Consider the following 21,426-nt stretch of genomic DNA (forward strand, 5'->3'; position numbering starts at 1 on the left):
ACTCTGGTAGTTTACATACAACTTCCCTACTGATAACTCCCAAATCATTTTGAGTTCTAGACTCCCCCTTAAATTTCAAACTTATATATCCCCCTGCTAAGCGTAGCTTCTTAATAATTCCACTGACACCTCAAATACAAAACATCAAAAACAGGAGTCATCACCTTCTCCTTCCCCAGACTGTGACTCATCTCTTGCTTGTGTCAGTTAATGGTCAGTTTCTCACTGCTCTAATTCTGGGTCTTCATCGTCTCCCTTGTCTGAGACATTGTATTCTTCTCCTGGTAATTTGGTTATTTTAAAACAAGCAGATCGTTTGTGAATACCGTAATTTAGTCTGTATTTGCATATTATAATGATAATTATGTTTCTCTCGTTTCAGTTGTGTGCCTGATGGCCTGTCATCTACTTTTGCCATGTTTGTCTGGTTATACTGGAAAACTATCTTAAGGTTTTCTGTTTACAGCCTTGCCTACCTTTCCTCCCCAGAACCCCGCATAACTTCATCCAATACCCTGAAGCTGGAGTGGTCCACCTGAAAACCGATGTACCGCCTTCCCTCTACTGCTTGTGTCTATTGCGATTCCGCATATCCCACAGGGGAAAGCTCAGTCTCTCCTGCCTAGCAATAGCAGCTCTTATCTCAGTTTCTGACTTTCCGCTTTATACTCTAGTAGTTCTTAACTGCACATAGTTTCCTGTGTACAACATGGCATTATTTCCTTTCCAAAATATTCTTACCCCTTTCTCACTGAAATAATACATTTTTTTTCCATTCCTACTGGCAGCTCCTTCTTGGTCTCCTTTGCTGGTTCCTCTTCAGCTCCTAGACTGCCAAAGCATGGGAGTGTTCCAGAGCTTAATCCCTGGACCTCTTTTCTTATATACCTGCATTTATTCCCTTGTAGATTTCATTTATTTCTCTGACTTACTGTGTCACCCCAGTACTGCAGCTCTCAGATTACTATACTAGCCTGGTGCTTGCTAATAAACACCTGACACATTTCCAGCTACCTATTTTGACATCTAATAGAAATTTCAGGGTCAACAAAACTGAAAACAAACTTCTCATTTCTCGTTTAATTCCCCAGTGCTCCTAGTCCTAAAGTTTTCTTATCTCAGTAATGACGATTTCACTCTTCTGTTCAGGCCTGAAACATTGGTGTCATCCTTGGCTATGTTTTTTCTCTCAGACGCCACATCTAGTCAATCAGAAAATGCGATACCGTCACCCTCAGGGTATGGCCACAGTGTGAACTCATGTCCCGCACTACTCCCTGCTCCCACCCTGGCCCAAGCCACCGTCCTCTCTCGTTTATACATTTGCAGTAGCCTCTTAACAGGTTTTTGTTTCTGTTTTTGTTTTTGTTTTTGGCCTCCTCTTGTGTATTTTCAACACAGTAGCCAAAGTAATCCTTTCAAAAGACAGGGCAAATCTCTCACTTTTTGGATGTCTTTTTACAAATGACACCTTATCATTGAGGCTATCTGTGATGACTCAGCATAGAATAGCAACCCCCCAACCCTCGGTATTCCCTGCACCTTACCTTCCTGGATTTTTCTCCTTACCATTTACCATCATGCAACACGCTCCATATTTATTGGTTGAATACTTTAAAAAATACACCATCACTAGAATGTAAGTTCCATGAGGGCGTGACATTTATCTTTGTTCACTGCTTCATCACCGGGGCCTAAAGCAGTGTCTGACCTGTAGAAGGTACTCAGGAGATATTTTTTAAGTGACTGAAAGTGGGGAAGAAGTTATGCATACAGAGGCAGGTTTATTTTTGTGACTTTGGCAGGAAGTTGAAGTGACTTCTGACTTCTCTCTAAGATTATATATGACATCATTGGCTAGCACTGAAGAGGTAAGTGGGTTAATTAAGGGTTGGGAGAGTAGAGAAGGTTTGAAATAGTGGATTGGACAGAGTGTCAAAAGGAAATGAAACAAACACGGAAGAGAGCACACAGCATTGAAGGAGCAGTCAAAACTGATGACACTCAGTGACATTATAACAGTATCAGGCTTTGTTGCATGATTTTTCTACAAAAGATATACCTTATTCATACAACTGTGTGAGAGAGATACTATTTTTTACTATTTTACAGATGGAGCCATTGGCTTTGAGCAGGAAATAATTATCTTAAGGTATCTAGTGCTACTGTGTGGGAGAGCTAAGTTTCAGACAAAAGTCCTTTCAACCCTCAGGGACACTTTCTTTCCACTACACCATGCTCTAGTATGGAGAGTAAGCACAATGGGGTGTGAGTGCCCAGGACTTCAGTTGCAGCATGGGGGAAAATATAGCAAAAATTTTTGTACATATGATTTAATATTTGTATTTTTAAAGTTTTGTATATGAGGTACATAAGATATTAGCTGATAAAGTATATACCAATACACGAACCTGGGAGGCGGAGGTTGCAGTGAGCTGAGATCGCACCATTGCACTCCAGCCTGGGCGACAGATCGAGACTCCATCTCAAAAACCAAAACAAAAAGAAAAAAAAGAATATTACCAATAAATACTCATCTGTTAGCAGTGTGATCTCACATAATTTTTTTAATTTTTTGCAGTTAGGGGAACATGATCAAAGAAGTTTGGAGACTACTGTTAGGAAGAAAGAGCCCTTGTTTGGTGGTTAAGAACCTTAGAATATTCCCTTTATAAAATGCAAGGTCTTGGGCTATTCTTTTAATTGATCAGCTGTTAGAGACCTCTCGCTTGTAAAATGAGGATCCTGAACTTAGAACATGTGAATTAAAATTTGCCCTTTTCATAGCAAGATTGTTAAAGTGATAATAGTTTTTCATTGGTAAGGTTTTCTCCATGTAAAAGTAATATAACTGCACTAAATTATATTTTGAAAATAGAGACTAGGCAAAAAGAAAAAAAAGAGAACAATCCATTACACCAATTCAAGCACTTTACATTCTAAATTTCTTTGTAGTTAAAAAAAAATCGTGAGTACCTAATAGGTATATATATTTATGGGGTACATGAGGTATTTTGATACAGGCATGCAATGTGTAATGATCACATCAGGGTAAATGGGGTATCGATCACCATAAGCATTTATATTTTGTGTTATAACAAATCCCATTATACTCAGTTATTTTAAAAAGTACAATTAAATTATTATTGACTGTAGCCACCCTATTGTGCTATCAAATACTAGGTCTCATTCTTTCTTTTTTTCTTTTTTTTTCTTTTTTTTTTTTTGAGATGGAATTTCACTCTGTCACCCAGGCTGGAGTGCAGTGGCACAATCTCAGCTCACTGCAACCTCCGCCTTCCGGTTTCAAGCGATTCTCTTGCCTCAGCCTCCCGAGTAGCTGGGATTACAGGTGTATGTCACCACGCCCGGCTAACTTTTGTATTTTTAGTATTTTAGTAGAGACGAAGTTTCACCATGGTGGCTAGGCTGGTCTCAAAACTCCTGACCTTGTGATCTGCCCACCTCGACCTCCCAAAGTGCTGGGATTACTGGTGTGAACCATGGCGCCTGGCCCTAATTTTTGTATTTTTAATAGAGATGGGGTTTCGCCATGTTGACCAGGCTGGTCTTGAACTCCTTACGTCAAATGATCCGGTGGCCTCGGCCTCCCAAAGTGCTGGGATTACAGGTGTGAGCCTCTGTGCCCAGCCTTATTCATTCTTTCTAACTTTTTTGGTTTTGGTACCATTAACCATCTCCACTTCTGTCCCAGTTCCTCACTACCCTTCCCAGCCTCTGGTTGCCATCCTTTTATTCTCTATCTCTATGAGTTTAGTTGTTTTTATTTTTAGCTCCCACAAGTAAGTAAGAACTTGCTAAGTTTGTATTTCTCTGCCCTGCTTATTTTACTTAATGTAATGACCTCGAGTTCCATTCATGTTGTTGCAAATGATGGGATCTCATTCTTTTTTTTGTGACTGAATATATTCCATTGTGTAAGTAAACACCACATTTTCATTATCCATTCATCCATTGATGGACACTGAGGTTCCTTTCAAATCTTGGCTATTGGAAATAGTGCTACTATAAACATGGGTGTGCAGATTATCTCTTAACATACTTGTTTCCTTTCTTTTAGGTATACACTAACAGTAGGATTGCTGGTCATATGGTAGCTCTATTTTTGGCTTTTTGAGAAACCCATTGTAGTAGTTCTAATTTACATTGCCACCAACAGTATACAAGGGTTCCCATTTCTCCACTACCTCACCAGCGTTCGTTATTGCCTTTATTTTATTTTATTATTATTTTTTGAGACAAGGTCTTGCTCTGTTGTCCAGGCTGGAGTGCAGTGCTGCAATCACAGTTCACTGCAGCTTTGACTTCCTGGGTTCGAGCAGTAGTCCCGCCTCAGCCCCCTAAGTAGCTGTGACTATAGGCATGCATCACCACGCCTATCTAATTTTTTTTTTTTTTTAATTTTTTGTAGAGATGAGATTTTGCTATGTTGCCTAGGCTGGCCTCAAACTCCTGGGCTCAAATGATCCTCCCGCCTTGGCGTCCCAAAGTGCTGCGATTATAGGCATGAGCCGCTGCACCTCCCCTTTGCCTGTCTTTTGGGTAAAAGCTATTTTAACTGGGGTGCGATATCTCATTGTAGTTTTGATTCGCATTTCTCTGATGGCCATGGATATTGAGCATATCTTCATATTACCTGTTTGCCCTCTGTGTGTCTTCTTTTGAGAAATGTCTATTCAGATCTTTTGCTCATTTGTAAATTGGACTATTAGATTTTTTCCTATAGGGTTGTTTGAGCTCCTTATACATTCTGGATATTAATCCTTTATCAGATGGGGAGTTGACAAGTATTTTCTCCCATTCTGTGGGTTTTCTTTTCACTTGGTTGATTGTTTCCTTTGCTGTACAAAAGCCTTTTAACTTGACGCGATCCCATTTGTCCGCTTTTGCTTTGGTTGCCTGTGCTTGTGGGATATGACTCAAGAAATCCTTGCCCACGCCAATGCGTTGGAGAGTTTCCCCAATATTTTCTTTTAACTGGTTTCGTAATTTGAGGTCTTAGATGTAAGTCTTTAATCCATTTTGATTTTTGTGTAGGGCAAGAGAGGTGGCTCTCATTTCATTCTTCTACATATGGAGATCTAGTTTCCCCAGCGGCGCTTGTTGAAGAGACTGCCTTTTCCCCAGTGTGTGTTCTTGGCAGCTTTGTTGAAAATGAGTTTACTGTGGATGTGTGGATTTGTTTCTGGGTTCTCTCTTCTTTTCCATTGGTCTATGTATGCCAATACCGTGCTATTTTGGTTACTCTGTACAAATTCTAGTCTTATGCCAGTACCATGCTATTTAGGTTATTCCCTTACACTAAACTCTGTAGTGTAATTTGAAGTCAGGTAATGTGATCTTCCAGTTTTGTTCTTTTTACTCAGGATAGTTTTGGCTGTTCTGGGTCTTTTGTGATTCCATATAAATTTTAGTATTTCTCGTCCTTGGGAAGGCTTTCCAGGTTAGGTGTTGTGATCTAAGCTGTATCTGCATTAGGAGGTACCCCAGTCCCAGTAATACTGTGGTTCTTACAGACTGGTAGATGTGTACTGCCTTGGTGGTCTTGGAGAAGATTTAGAAGAATTCTCTGGATTACCAGGCAGAGACTCTTGTTCTCCTACCTTACATTCTTTTAAATAAACAGAGCCTCTCTCTCTCTCTGTGCTTAGCTGCCGGGAGCTGGTGGAGGGGTGACATGGCACCTCTGCGGCCAACACCACTGGGACTGTGCTCAGTGAGACCCAAAGTCAGAATAGCATTGGGTCTCGCCCAAGGCCCGCTGTGTCCACTACCTGGCTCCTCCATCTATGTTCACTCAAGGCTGAAGGGCTCTGCAGTCAGTAGGTGGCAAAGTCAGTTAGGCTTGTGTCCTTCCCTTCAGGGTGGAGAGTTTCCTCAGGCCCTGGGCAGGTCCAGAGCTGCTATCAGTGATACAGATACTGCAGTCAAAAACCTTTCTAGTTTTATTTTGATATTCAGAGTGTACCTGTTCCCATTTTTAAAATTTAATAGTCCATCAGTGGCTTATTAGCATTTTTTTATTGTTCTTTAAGTTCTGGGGTACATGTGCAGAACATGGAGGTTTGCCATGGTGGTTTGTTGCACCCATCAACCCATCGTCTACATTAGGTATTTATTGTAGTTCTATCCCTCTCCTAGGCCCCTACCCACTGACAGGCCCTGGTGTGTGATGTTCCCCTCCCGGTGTCCATGTGTTCTTATTGTTCAACTCCCACTTACGAGTGAGAACATGTGGTGTTTGGTTTTCTGTTCTTGTGTTGGTTTGCTGAAAATGATGGCTTCCAGCTTCATCCATGTCCCTGCAAAGGACATTAACTCATCCTTTTTTATGGCTGCATAGTATTCCATGGTATGTATGTGCCACATGTTCTTTATCCAGTCTATTATTGATGGGCATTTGGGTTGGTTCCAAGTCTTTGCTATTGTGAATAGTGCCGCAGTAAACATACGTGTGCATCTGTCTTTATAGTAGATTATTTCACTGACATATCACTTTTTAAAAGTTTTTTAAATTGTAAAATATTTTATGCATATTATTGCATATATACAAAAACATATATATAATGCACTTCCTAAAGAATAATCAGGTGAAAACACCTAAGCAGTCACCGAGCCAGTATGTCAAACACTGTTCACATTTTCCATCTCTGCTGTGCGTCTGTCAGCTGTTTCCCTTTATTCCTCAAAACGTAACAACTATCCTGCATTTTCTATTCCTTTTTCTTTATAATTTTATCACATGTATATGTATCTCTAAACAACAATGTATATGTTCTTTAGCTTGCTGGTTTTAAAATTAGATGAATGGAATCATTGTATATATGTTCTGGAAGATTGTTTAATGTTCATTATATTGAGGTTCTTGCTTTGCTATACACAACTATAGTTTATTAACTGTTAAATGCCGGTACTATTCCATTATTTGGATATATCATACCCCAGTTTATCCATCATCCTTTTGATGGACATTTGAGTTGTGTTTAGTTTGTTTATATTTCAAGCAATGATACTTAGATTTTTCTTGTACATGTCTCCTGACGCACATTTATAGAAATTTATACAGGTGTGTGTGTGTCTGTGTGTGTGTGTAAGATATATATTTATATGTATATTATTAAACAGGAGCCCAAATTTTATTTTTCTCAAATATTTTAAAATTAGCCGGACCAAATTGTCAGTATAAGAAGTAAAATAAATAATTAGACCCTTTAGAAGTGCTGTGGGAGATTTCATGTAAGGATTATCTCTAGGTTAAAACTCACTTAAATAAGAAAATATGCTTAATGGATTTTCTACATTTGTTCTTAATGATCTAAATGAAAAATTTATTCACTGAGTTTGGTTTATTCATTGGGCCATTTTATCTATCAGTATAACTAATATTTCGTTGGAACTCTGCGGTTTATAAGCATTTTTATGTACTCTGTTCCTTTTGAGTTACACAAAAACCAGAGGAAGTAGGTATAATGGTATTATGATTACTAGTATTATACCCTTTTTCTAGATGCATAAGTGAATGACCTTTAAGGTGAACAGACTTGCCCAGATTTCAAACTCTATTGTCTCTTTGAATGTACAATATACCGTTAATATTTTATAAATACCCTTTTCCGAGTATGGTAGAGAAGACCAATATGTTATTTCTTTGAAAATACTGATTAAAATTTAAATGTATTCCACAGTTCCATCTCTCTTATGCAGAGAAAGAATTGTTAGAGAGAGAGCCAAGAGGAGAAGCCCATCAGGAAGTTCTTAGGCGAGCAGCCAAGGATCTTCCCATCTATACCAGGACCATGTCTGGAGGTAAATGTCAATAATAGGTGCTTTGCAATGGTATGCAAATAGCATCATTAACGTGACTGTAAGAAAATGTGTTTATATACTTGAAATGGTAAAACACTCATTTCAGAATACTGTGTTATTTCTTGCACTGCTGTTAAATCTTTCCTGAATGATTCCATAAAACAGAATGGAAACCTGAATAACACTGTGGCAAAGAGATCTCAAGGAAATCAGAACTGACTTTAATCCTGTTCTGCCTACTTAGTTATGACTCAGTGAAGATGTGAGAACTGCTGAAATCTTGATTTATAGTAGTAGTCATGTTTCAGGTTTTAATTGTAGACTTTCCTATACGTATTTAATTTAAGGCAGCAGTGTCTGTAATGAATATAAAATGAATACTTTTACAAGTATTTTTTCTTAAATTTAGAACAGTCATATAGGTGATGTAAAATTTCATTTAGGTATTGGTATAATTTTTAATCTCTCTTTAAAATTTTCTTACAAATGTAGTAAATTAACAAATCTCTTACTTGGGACATACTTTAAGGTAATTTGACAACTATCCAATTAAGTAATTGTCTTACAACTGATGTCCATGGACTAGTGATGCTTACCCACCAAGACTTGCCCAGAACTTCTGTGGCTTCAGACCTGTGCTGCCCATTATGGTAGCTGCTAGCCCCATGTGGCTGTTGAGCACTTAAAATATGGCCAGTTCAAATTGAGATGTGCTCTAAGTATAAAATACACACTGGTTTCAAAGACTTACTATGAAAAAAATATATAAAATATCTCTTTAATGGACAGATACAGTGGCTTGTACCTATAATCCCAGCAACTTGGGAGCCTGAGGTGGAGGATTGCTTGAGCCCAGGAGTTAGAAGTTGCAATGAGCTGTGATTGCACCACTGCACTGCTGCCTGGGTGACAGAGTGAGACCCTGTCCCTAAAAAATAAAATAAATAAAAATGTAAAAAAGAAAGAAAGAAAGAAAAACTCATTAAGATTTGTGACTCTGTGTGATGACTCATACACCTGTAATCCCAGCACTGTGGGAGGCTGAGGCAGGTGGATCACCTGAGGTCAGGAATTCAAGACCAGCCTGACCAACATGGTGAAACCCCATCTCTACTAAAAATACAAAAAAATTAGCTTGGGCATGGTGGTGCACACCTGTAGTCCCAGCTACTCAGCTCAGGAGGCTGAGGTGGGAGAATTGCTTGAACCCAGGAGGCAGAGGCTGCAGTGAGCTGAGATGACACCGCTGCACTCCAGCCTGAGCGACAGTGAGACTCCATCTCAAAAAAAAAAAATATTTTTATAATACTTATATTTGCTTCTGACTCACTTATTATAACTACTGACAATTGAAAAAACATCAGAAAAATTTCCTTAGGAGATTCTCTGTTCTTGTTAAACCTCCAGAGAACTGTGGCTGTAGGCAAGTCATTCCATTTTTGTATTTAAACAGCATCAGATATCTTATTTTTTACCAGATTTAAATTTTATATGCTTTTTAAAATTTAAATTTGAAGAGATGATAAAGCCATTTAATTGTATATTCAATTCAGTGTTAACTCTAAGTGGAGCTTTTTGTCCCTAGCCATCCGATACTGTGACAGATGCCAACTTATAAAACCAGATCGCTGCCATCACTGCTCCGTCTGTGATAAGTAAGAGAACCTTTAACTTCTAAAATATCTACATGCTGGTGGTCTTTTTCTTCATTATGTTTCTTTTCTCACTGTTTTCCTGATTATCTTCTCCATATTCTCGCTTCTCAGCCCTTGATTTAGGAAATACAGTTGGGATAACCCGCTGGCATTCATGCCAGTGAGGTCTGAGGCCACAGTCAAGTGTCAGTTTGCCCCCAGATTCACGGTGCCCTGAAGTATGTGATTTTTAGCAGTTCTGACTTGGCTAGTTCAATTTAGGAAATACTTCTATGAGTGTTTTCCATTTTTAAAAAGATAACTCAGTTGACTTCATGACAGTCAGATGTTGTTATATATTTAATATACTCTAAGAACAGTATGACTTGGTGTCAGGATTGATATTGAAGGAGAAGTTTTATCCAGACTTTCTGTTAATCCATTGCAGTTTTGTTCTTTCTTTAGCATAAGATAGTTGTATATTAATACATTATATTGTTTTTAGAAAATGAGTTGCTTTGCATCTTAAGCATGTATATTTCAAATTCAAGTTACCTTATTATAAGAATTGGCTATAGTGTTTATTTTAGATGAGAACTTCTGATATTATCCAATTTTTAGATAAGTAAATAATTTTGCAATATTTTACTTGCCGCAGCTCTTTGAACTAACCATAATTTATATTTTTATAATGTAACATGATTAAAATTTCATGGGGTTTGTGTTTTGCTTTGTTTTTTAGATGTATTTTGAAGATGGATCATCATTGCCCATGGTGAGTTGACTGTATTTTTAAACAAGTTTGTGTCCCTTATAAATGTTAATAAATTGAATCACCCATGTAAATCTTTTCACAAATGAAATATTACTTGAGTTGACATAGCAGGAACTTTCAGATTTAGTTTCTGATGTTTGTTTGATCAACTTAAAAGAGCCTTTATTTAGGGGAGTTTCCATGAAATACTTTTAAAACCAGTAGGTTAACAATATAACAGTTAATATCACATGTTAGCTCAGAAAAAAGGATTTTCTTTGTATGCATGTGCATAAACATAGAGATTCCAGAATACTTCACAGAAACATACACAAAGATGTACATGTAAATTATACATAGTACCTCACTGGAAGGTTTTTATAAAGAATTAAGTCATTTAAAGCTTTTTAACAATTTATTTTACACAAAAGTTGACATTAAGGAGTAGAATACCAACTACACAGATATACAAATACACACATACATTTAAACAAGATTTTCCACATAGAATTCATCAATATTTGCTAATATTTCTCAGTCACGAAATTAGGTAATTTAATAGAGGATTATTTGAAAGATCTGATTAGTAAGGTTAATTTTCCTTCCTTTTCCTATAATTTTTCATCTCAGTGTACACATGTCTTTGATAGTCATGCCCAGGTTGCTGGCCAGGTTGGATTTGGGCATGAGTATTACTTACTCTTCAAGCCTTCTTTCAGGGATGGCTCTACAGAAAGGTAGACATGCGCACAAGTCCACAGTAGGTATAGGGGGAAATATATGTAGGGAACAGTTCTCCTAGCAGCAGGAAAGATTCCCAGGGGAATGTAGGGATTATGGTATCTTGTATCTTTCACCATTGTACCTCTTTCTTTTCTCCACCTCGATTTTCTCCTTTAAAGCATTCAGGCTAGTCAATTCATACAAGAATGGCATTCTTCTTACAGGTCTCGATAAATAACCCCCCTTTGTACTAACTGAAACTTGCATTCATTCTTTTGCACCCACCCCCCGCCCACTTTTCTTTTCTGTTTTTTTTCTTCTTCCAACAAGTGTTCCCCCTCCCCCTGTGTCTTTAATTAGACACCTTCTTCTTCTTCTTCTTTTTTTTTTTTTTTTTTTTGAGACAGAGTCTCGCTCTGTCGCCCAGGCCCGAGTGCAGTGGCGCGATCTCGGCTCACTGCAACCTCTGCCTCCTGGGTTTAAGCGATTCTCCTGCCTCAGCCTCCCGAGTAGCTGGATTACAGGCGCCCGCTACCTCCCCTGGCTAATTTTTGTATTTTTGGTAGAGACGGTTTCACCATATTGGCCAGGCTAGTCTGGAACTCCTGACCTTGTGATCCGCCCACCTTGGCTTCCCAAAGTGCTGGGATTACAGGCACGAGCCACCACGCCCAGCCAACGTCTTCTTCATTCTCCTTACATTCATTTGTTGACTTCCCCTGCAGTTGCTGTCAATGCCCCACCTGTATCCCCATGACTCACCTGTTGAGTTCATGGCATCTGTGGTGAACAGCTCCCGTACCCGCTGGCAGCTCCCCATTCAGGCACCTGTGTTTCTTTTCTTGTCTGCCTGAGGGGTCTCTTCTACCTGGGTAGTTTTGTTCAGCTCTACAAGCCAGGCAGTCCAGAAGTGCCAAGGCGTTCGTACCTCCAGGAGCAACGCTCAACCCCTGACAGCCTGGCCAGTAAAAAATGCTTTATCCTTCTGTCTCAAATGAGCTGTATCCAAGTTCTTGTCTCAGGGTCTGCTTTGGGGTAAACCCATATTAACCCCTCCTCTCTGGACAACTGTATACTCCAGATATATTCAGCAGAGTGCTAGTCATCAGAGGCATAGCGTTGATTTTGATTTTTCTGACCTTTATAAGGGATTGTGATGACAAGGAGTGGAGAGGCGGGAAAAAATCAGGTCAGTACATACCTATAAAGCTTCCCATGCCCATGCTGTACTCATAAAATTACAAAAAGAGAAAATAATAATTTACCATTATAGTAATCTTGCTAAATCAACAGTTCATTTGGCCTCGTGAGAAACTTAGAATTTGATAGCCTTTCCAGTTTTCACAAGTCCTGTTAAATAAGTGAAGGGGAACAACAGAAATGAGACCCTAGTATTTTTAAAAATAGGTTCACGTGGCATACCTACACACCACCTGCTGTTGCTCCACCCTTAGCTGGCAGTGTGGGAAGGTGAATGGACTGACTGCGGTACCTTTTAACCCGTGTCATCGTTCTCTTCCCCATCACTTCCCTTGCTGCATCCACTGTCCCCCCCACGGTTGTAGCTCTGGGTACTCCCTTGCAGAAAGCAGCAGCCATGTTGACTTGTGAAGGATTTGATGCCAAGGGCCTAATACTCACTTGGTGCCAGCTGAATGGAGCAGCCATTGTATGTAATTTTAAAATTTCAAATTAAAATTTTAAATTAGGCCAGGCGCGGTGGCTCAAGCCTGTAATCCCAGCACTTTGGGAGGCCAAGACGGGCGGATCACGAGGTCAGGAAATCGAGACCAGCCTGGCTAACACGGTGAAACCCCGTCTCTACTAAAAATACAAAAAACTTAGCCGGGCGTGGTGGCGGGCGCCTGTAGTCCCAGCTACTCAGGAGGCTGAGGCAGGAGAATGGCGTGAACCCAGGAGGCGGAGCTTGCAGTGAGCCGAGATTGCACCACTGCACTCCAGCCTGGGCGACAGAGTGAGACTCCGTCTCAAAAAAAATAAAAAATAAAAAATAAAATAAAATAAAATTTTAAATTAAAAAGTCTATAGCTGATAACATGCTTTTGGTTCCAAATTCAAAAATAAAATGGGTGGTCATGTTCTTTCCAGTCCTTCTCCCACCTTCTTCCACTACACACAGAGAACCAGGGTCGTCAATGTCATGGCACTTTTCAGATCTCAATGTATGTGTGCGTATGTGTGCATAGCCTACCAACCCCCTCTCTCTTTTTTTTTTTTTAGTACAAGTGACTACATTATTGACTGAATCTGTTTCTTTTTATTTTCTTCACTTAATATATTCTGGAAATGTTTCTATATGAATACATAAAAAATCTTTTTCTACAGGCTTTGTGTGAATGTATTCGTCTAATGACAGTCACTTATAGTACTTTTAGGATGTTTTCAGACCCAGGTGCAGCCTTTCTTTTTTTTTTTTTTTCTTTTGAGACAGAGTCTCGCTGTGTCGCCCAGGCTGGAGTGCAGTGGCATGATCTTGACTCACTGCAAGCTTCGCCTCCTGGGTTCATGCCATTCTCCTGCCTCAGCCTCCAACTAGCTGGGACTACAGGCGTCCACCACCACGCCTGGCTATTTTTTTTTTTTTTTTGTATTTTTGGCTTTCACTGCGTTGGCCAGGGTGGTCTTGATCTCCTGACCTCGTGATCTGCCCGCCTCAGCCTCGCAAAGTGCTGGGATTACAGGCGTGATCCACCGCGCCTGGCCAGGGCAGCCTTTTTATACAGGTGTTTTAAACAGGTCTTTTGACCTTAATATCTGTCAGCTTTGAACATTTGACACATTGAATCAATAATACCTCTCCATTTTGCAATGATGTCTCAGTCTCTGCTCTGTCCACTGAAGATTACCCACCAGAATTTCGGGGATCAATCTCATACTTGTGTTTTAACTAAAACAGATTCCATAGTATTTGCTTTATTGGATTTTCTATCAAAGTATTTTTTCCTTTAGTGTAAAATTTTAGTTAATTAATTATATCATATTAATAATACTTTTACATGCTTGCCAAAGGTTAAGTAATACAAAAACAAATTATTTGAGCTTCAATTTATTGAGTGCCAATTATGTTCTAGAGGCCATATGTATAATCTGTAATACTTGAAACAGTGACAGAAAGAAGTAGAAATTATTTGTCTCATTTTATTTTATCTTATTTTTTTTTGAGATGGAGTCTCGCTCTGTCTCCCAGGCTGGAGTGCAGTGGCGCGATCTCAGCTCACTGCAAGCTCCGCCTCCTGGGATCTTTGTCTCATTTTATAGGGAAAAAAATGAGGCTCAGAAAAGAGAAAGAGTGGGCTCAAAGTTTCATAGGAAATTTTTTTTTTTACTTCGAAGGCCACACTCCTTCCAGTGTATTATGTTCTTTTTCCAATTTAAAGTCAGAAAGCAATTGCCTGGAAACAGGACCAACAGCTGTGTTTTACGCTGAACTTAACGTAAGAAGGATATTTACCTAGAACGCGTTTTGTTTCTCCATGTGAAGTCATTCCTTTTCTAGATGGAGAAATAGATTCAGAAGAAGTCTTCTTCCTTTTCAAATTGAGTCTATAAAGCAATCGGCAGTTAAAATGTCTAGCCAAAAGTTGTCTGTTATGAAGACAGGTATTATTCAAAATAAATGTCACTATATTTCTTCTAGTTTTATATATATATACACACACATATACACACACACACACACATACTCTACGTATATACATATTAAACTCTAAAATACATGATCTTTATTTACTGACCTCCTGTGTCCCTGGCTCTAACATGGCAAATTGTACCATCCTCTTAAGCAAAGCTAAATTAGTTGTTATAAAATCTGTGATCAAAATCATTTTCTTTCTATAAAAATACTCTTTCTTATTTAATACAAAAGCTACTTCTATTCCTTCAGGAAGAGAAACAATCTTTTCTATCCCTTCCAATCTCTTCCTAGTCCATAAGTCTTTATTTACACCTATGTTGTCCAAAGTCTTTTTTTTTTTTTTTTTTTTGAGATGGAATTTCACTCTGTCACCCAGACTGGAGTGCAGTGGTGAAAACTTGGCTCACTGCAACCTCTGCTTCCCAAGTTCAAGCAGTTCTTCTACCTCAGCCTCCTGAGTAGCTGGGATTACAGACGTTCACCACCATGCCCAGCTAGTTTTTGTATTTTTATTTTATTTTATTATTTAATTTTTGAGATGGAGTTTTGCTCATCACCCAGGCTGGAGTGCAGTGGCGTTATCTAAGCCTCCTGGGTTCAAGCGCTTCTCCTGCCTCCGCCTCCCGAGTAGCTGGAACTACAAGCACACGCCACCATGCCTGGCTAATTTTTTGTATTTTTAGTAGAGACAGAGTTTCACCAAGACCATGCCAGGCTGGTCTTGAACTGCTGACCTCAGGTGATCTGCCTGCCTCAACCTCCCAAAGAGCTGGGATTACAGGTGTGAGCCACCGCACCCACCCATGTTGTCCAAAGTGTTAAAGCACCCCAGCTTTTGCCTACGCATTCTTTCCCCTTGAAACCAACATAAGTATGCAAAGGCAATATCCTGTATCCTTTTGAGACAGGATACAATTAGACTAGACTAATTGTTTACAATATTATTTCCTGCCAGATTCCATTCAAACACCATAAAAGGCAACCTCAGCAATTGGCTTGCATCCCCCTACTGGAACCTCTAGAGATGCAGATGTAACTGTTTCCATACAATGTGTACCCACAATTTGTGGCTTCTTTTTTTTCTTTCTCTTCTTTTTTTTTTTTTTTTTTTTTTTGAGAGGGAGTCTCACTTTGTTGCCAGGCTGGAGTGCAGTGGCGCTATCTCGGCTCACTGCAGCCTCTGCCTCCTGGGTTAAGTGATTGTCCTTCCTCAGCCTCCCAAGTAGCTGGGACTACAGGCGCATGCCACCATGCCCACCTAATTTTTGTATTTTTAGTAGAGACGGAGTTTCACCATGTTGGCCAGGATGGTTTTGATTTCTTGACCTTGTGATCTGCCTGCCTCAGCCTCCCAAAGTGCTGGGATTACAGGCATGAGCCACCGCGCCCAAAAGACCTTTAAGTTTAAAAATTACTAAATGTAATGCTATTCCCTTTACCTCATATTTTTTGAGGGAGATGATGTAAAAACTTTTTTTTCACATGAACATGGTTTCATTTTTACAAATCTAGAGAGAAAAGTGTTTCATCTTAGTAGCTAAGTCAGTGGAGAGTGAGGTGATTTTTACCTACATTAGAACAGGAACAAGGACATTTGAGAAAAGGAAACAATATGTGTGTGTTCTATGCAATAGGCTGAACACTGGAAAAGGAAACGTGTATGTTCTATTTAATAGGTTCATTATACTGGTTAACCAAGAAGTTACTCAACCCATGAAGGTATTAGCCAATTCTCATGGGTGTTGTATCACATTGACACAAGGTCATCCAGTAATGCCCTTGTCTTTAAGAAAAGAGAATCAAAAATTTGATAGAAAGAGAGTGAGCCTATAAGCCTATAAGTGGGAGCTAAATGATGAGAACACATGAACACAGATGAGGGAACAACACACACTGGGGCCTTTTGGAGGGAGGAGGGTGGAAGGAGGAAGAGGGCTAAGCAAAACAACTAATGGGTACTAGGCTTAATACCTGGGTGATGAAATAATCTATACAACAAACCCGCACGACTCACGTTTACCTATGTAACAAACCTGCACTTGTATCCCAAAACTTAAAGTAAAATAAAATAAAATATAATTTTTTAAAAAAGGAAAATCTTAACAAAAAGAAAGTGAGCCTATAAAAATGAATTGTAGTTGTACTTATGTTTATTGATACAGTAGTTTGAGTTATCCCCCCTCAGATAACGACTTTGGAGTGAGAACTGAGATTTATAAATTTCCATGTTTGGAATTGTAACATATTTAGAGCCGACTTTTGGAAATGACCTCAGAGTGTTTAACTTACAGATAAAGAAATGAAATTCTAATTGATGATTTCACTTCCTCAGGGCCGCATCATTACTTAGTGTTACATGGGCATTCTGACCCGGCTGTCTAACTCCCTGGCCTACTTCTTTTCTTAAAGCTCCAATTTAATATGCTTTGACAGTCCACTTGCTTCAGTGATGGCATGCGAAGAGTAATCTGTGAAGATATTCCATCTAATCTGGGAACACTTGAAAAATGTTAACTTAATTAATCATAGTTGGAAATCAAACCCAAAGATAGCATAGAGGAAGGGTTTAGTAAATTCACCTAAACTGCCTGGCCTGATGAGGTTTCTCACGGGCTCTGTGCTTTGAGGGATGTGCATACTTGCGTAATTTGACATGACATGCAGTTACACTGTTTATGATTGGCTAAAGCAATATTAAATATCATGTTTTAAAAATGGAAGCAAATTTCTTTTTAGTGAAATGGATTTTTAAATGATTGTATGCATGAAGAAATATTGTGAGTTATATTTAAAGAAATGCCAATAAATTAAAACCGAGAGGAAGCTGAACACTTGCTTGAGCATATGCACACGTAGGTTGAAGATGTAAAACTCACTGGAAATGTTTTTGTTTTGTTAACAGGGTGAACAATTGTGTTGGATTTTCAAATTATAAGTTCTTTCTCCTTTTCTTGGCTTATTCTCTGCTCTACTGCCTTTTTATTGCGGCAACAGATTTACAGTATTTTATCAAATTTTGGACAGTAAGTCATTAACTCGGTAACTCTTTTTTTGGTATACAATAATAATGTAGGCTTTGCAGGACAGAATTATTACAGACAGAGATTTTATAGACTAGAGCTCATTGACATGCAGTCAGTCCTCATTATTCGCAGATTCTATATTTGTTAATTCACTAAAATGTAATTGTAACCCCCACATCAATACTGACAGCTTTCGTCATCTGCAGACATGTGCAGAGTGGCAAAAACATTGAGTTGCCCCCGTGCCCATTCCCAGCTGAGGTTGAACAAGACGACGCTTTTGCCTTCTTGCTTCAGCTCTCATACTGTAAACAAATGTGCTTTCCACAGTCTATTTAGTGCCATGCTTTTTTCCATTTTTGTGCTTTTTGTTGGTGATTTTGCTGTCAAAAAAAGGTCTTCAAGTGTAGTGCTGAAGTGTGGTCTAATGTTTCTAAGCAAAAGAAAACTGATGTGTCTTATGGAGAAAATACATGTATTAGATAAGCTTAATTCAGGCATGCGTTATAGTGCTGTTAGCTATGAGTTCTATATTAACAAATCAATAATATGTATTAAATAAGGTTCATTTAAGCAGAAACACACATAAAACAAGGTTACGCATTGATCAGTTGTCAAAGATGTTGTGACCAGAAGTTCACAGAAACTTAACCTTGTATTTTCCCTAGGAGCAGTTTTTCAGTATTCACAAATTCAGTGTTTGTGGAAACTTTATAAAACATACGTACTGCGAATAACGAGAATTGCTGACTATATAAGATTTTTTCAGGATTTAAAAATAGAAGTATTTTCTTTATGTTTAAGAAGATTATTTTTTAAACTATTATGCCTATAATGTCCTTATGCCTATAATGTCCTGAGTTTTTATTCAGTATTTCTTGATTAGGCTTTATACACTATATATTTTAAATGTAGGCAAAAAGAAATTAACATTGAGGATTTAGGATATCCAGAGGTCCTCCTTGTGAACACCAAATGACAGTAAAAAATCAATTTATCTGCTGCCAGGATTGATTTATTATTTTCATTAAATTAACTCTATTATGGTAAGAATTTCTAAATTGCTAGATTACTTATGTGAGATCTGAACCAAATTAAATACCAAAGAGTTATAGAATGCCTACTATGTGCCAGTTCTGTTGCTAAGCATAGAAAGACATGAGTGAAGAGGCCTGCTGCTAGCGTTCAAGGAGTCTTTCAGTGTCCAGCTTGAAAAATGATCCCTACTGAATGTCTGGGAGAACATTACCTCACTGCTTCTCCTTCCTGCGGATGATTTTAGTTTCAAACCACAAATATATTTGAAAAGGAATGATCAGAATTTTCACTGTTTGTCAAAAAAAAAAAAAAAACAAACAAAAACAACTGCTGCTGTTGAAAACTGTCAATGAGGTCTTGTGACCTGTGTCAATCGGTCAGGTACTCCAGGGTATTGAAACGTGAGGAAAAGCCACCTCCTGGCAGCCATGGTGCTTCACTATGTGTCCATAGCCCCATGCCCTCCATTCTAGAGCCATTCCAGTTCTCTTTGGATTTATAAACAAGGAGAGTCTAACTGGTTTTCTTTGAGATGGACTGTTTGAGCCCATGGGTATTAAGATTTATTTTAGACAGGTGTTATGTACTGGTGTTGATCTTTTCTGTGGTCCTATTATTTAAGATAGCTTGAAACATTATTGTGAATGTGTTGTTATATGTATTCATTTAGGTGATGCTGCTGTTTGTAGTAACGTAAAACATCAATAAGGATAGTAACCAAGTTGTGCCAGTTAGCCTTCATTTTCTGGCATTATAATGAAACTTTTTAAACATTTGTGATTCTGTAGTATGTTAACAAAACATACTCTGTTAATAAATTTAAAACTACATTTTATAGTTCCATTTATCTTGCTTCTTACTATTACAGTTTATACATATGCTACCATAAATTTTCTATGATTTGGTTATGAAAAAAAAGTTAATATTCCAAATTTTAATATCATTTTCATATACATATTCTGGTAAACATTTAATCTGACAAAATGTATACATATTTTTCCTAAACTTTTAACAATAAAGCCACATATTTTTTCATATTAAATTTAAGAAAAATTTTAAGCAAAAAAAATCTTACTAATTTACTTATAAAAGTAGGGGAATACATATCCCTTTGACAAAACATTTTATTTTCTTCCTTTCTTTATAGAATGGCCTACCTGATACTCAAGCCAAGTTCCATATTATGTTTTTATTCTTTGCTGCAGCTATGTTTTCTGTCAGCTTGTCTTCTCTGTTTGGCTATCATTGTTGGCTAGTCAGCAAAAATAAATCTACATTAGGTGAGTATCCAATTATTGTAGTTGACAGAACTTTAAGTACATATACGAACATTCATTGACAGTTGCTATGTGATTAAATGCCAACCTGCCCTGAAGTGGTAAAAATCATTCTTATTTTCCTCATTATTTTTTTGATATGTCGCTTAGACACATACAGGTTTGCTCATTCCATATATTGATTGTCTCTTATATGTATATATGCATATATATATACACACACACACGCGCTCGCACACACACACAGTGGTGAGCAGGGGCAAAACAGTCTAGTGAGGGGCACAAAAATTAATAACCAAACATAAAAGTGATTACAAAATGCAAAGTTCTTTGAAGAAAATAAAAGGATGCTGAGGTATGAATAAAAGGATGGGGATGGTGGAAGGAAGCCTATGTAGAATGAGTGGTCAGGGGAGAGCTTATCACAACAAAAAGTACTTAACCTAAGAAGTCAGCTATAGAAAAAGCCAGAACATGTATGTTTAAAAGCCATACAGATATCGGAGGCAGCAAAAGCAGTGCTTACAGGGAAATGTATAGCTGTAAATAACTATATTTAAAAATGAAATACCTCTATTAATAACTTTATACCTTAAGGAACTAGAAGAAGAGCAAAGTAAAACCAAAGTCAGCAGAAGGAAGGAAATAATAAAGACAGGAGATAATAGAAATAGAGTATTAAAAAATAGAAAAACAATAAAATCAATAGTTGGTTCTTTTTAAAAAAGTCAACAAATATGACATCCCTTGGCTAGCAAGAGAAAAAGAGAAGACTCATCACAGAAATCAGAAATGGAGGTGAGGACATTACTACTGACTTTATGGAAATAAAAAGGCTAAGAAAATACCATGAACTATTGTCTGTCAAAAAATTAGGCAACCTAGATAAAGTGGACACATTTCCAGAAACACACAGACTACCAAATTGACTCAAGAAGAAGTAGAACATCAGAGCAGACCTGTAAGAAGTAAAGTGATTGAATCAGTAATCAAAAAAACTCACAACAAAGAGAAAAGCCCAGAACAAAATGGCTTAACTGATGAGTTCTGCCAAACACTTAATGAAGAATTAACTTCTTCTCAAACTCTGCTAAAAATTAGAAGAGAAGGGGACACTCTCTGACTCATTCTATGAGGCCAACATTGCCCTGATACCAAAACCAGAGACACAAACATCACAAGAAAACTATAGACCAATATGAATATAGATGGAACGATTGTTAACAAAATCTTAGCATAACAAATCCAACAACATATTAAAAGGCTTACACAACCGTGACCAAGAGGGATTTATCCCAGGAATGCAAGTATGGTTTAATATATGAAAATCAATCAGTGGTAATATACCACATTAATAGAATGAAGGAAATAAAAATGGAAAATCTTAAGGAATTCACAATAAAAATGATTAGCTAATAAGCAAAATATGAAATTTGCGTGATTTAAGATCAGTATGGAAAAAATTAATGCAGAAAAAGTACTTGACAAAATCCAA

At 38.0% G+C, this 21,426-nt stretch overlaps 1 protein-coding gene across 2 annotated transcripts in view; it reads left to right on the forward strand.

The window, feature by feature from the left end:
• ZDHHC2 (zinc finger DHHC-type palmitoyltransferase 2) overlaps nucleotides 1-21,426 on the forward strand; it is a 93,947-nt gene that overhangs the window by 53,574 nt on the left and 18,947 nt on the right. For both annotated transcript variants that reach the window (XM_017961790.3, XM_003902460.5), the window contains exons 4-8: nucleotides 7,707-7,827; nucleotides 9,413-9,482; nucleotides 10,204-10,236; nucleotides 17,496-17,616; nucleotides 19,802-19,934. In XM_017961790.3, coding sequence (XP_017817279.1) covers nucleotides 7,707-7,827; nucleotides 9,413-9,482; nucleotides 10,204-10,236; nucleotides 17,496-17,616; nucleotides 19,802-19,934 — 478 coding nt within the window. The remainder of the gene's footprint in view (nucleotides 1-7,706; nucleotides 7,828-9,412; nucleotides 9,483-10,203; nucleotides 10,237-17,495; nucleotides 17,617-19,801; nucleotides 19,935-21,426) is intronic.

Source organism: Papio anubis, chromosome 8 (genome assembly GCF_008728515.1).
Source record: "Papio anubis isolate 15944 chromosome 8, Panubis1.0, whole genome shotgun sequence".
NCBI lineage: Eukaryota > Metazoa > Chordata > Mammalia > Primates > Cercopithecidae > Papio > Papio anubis.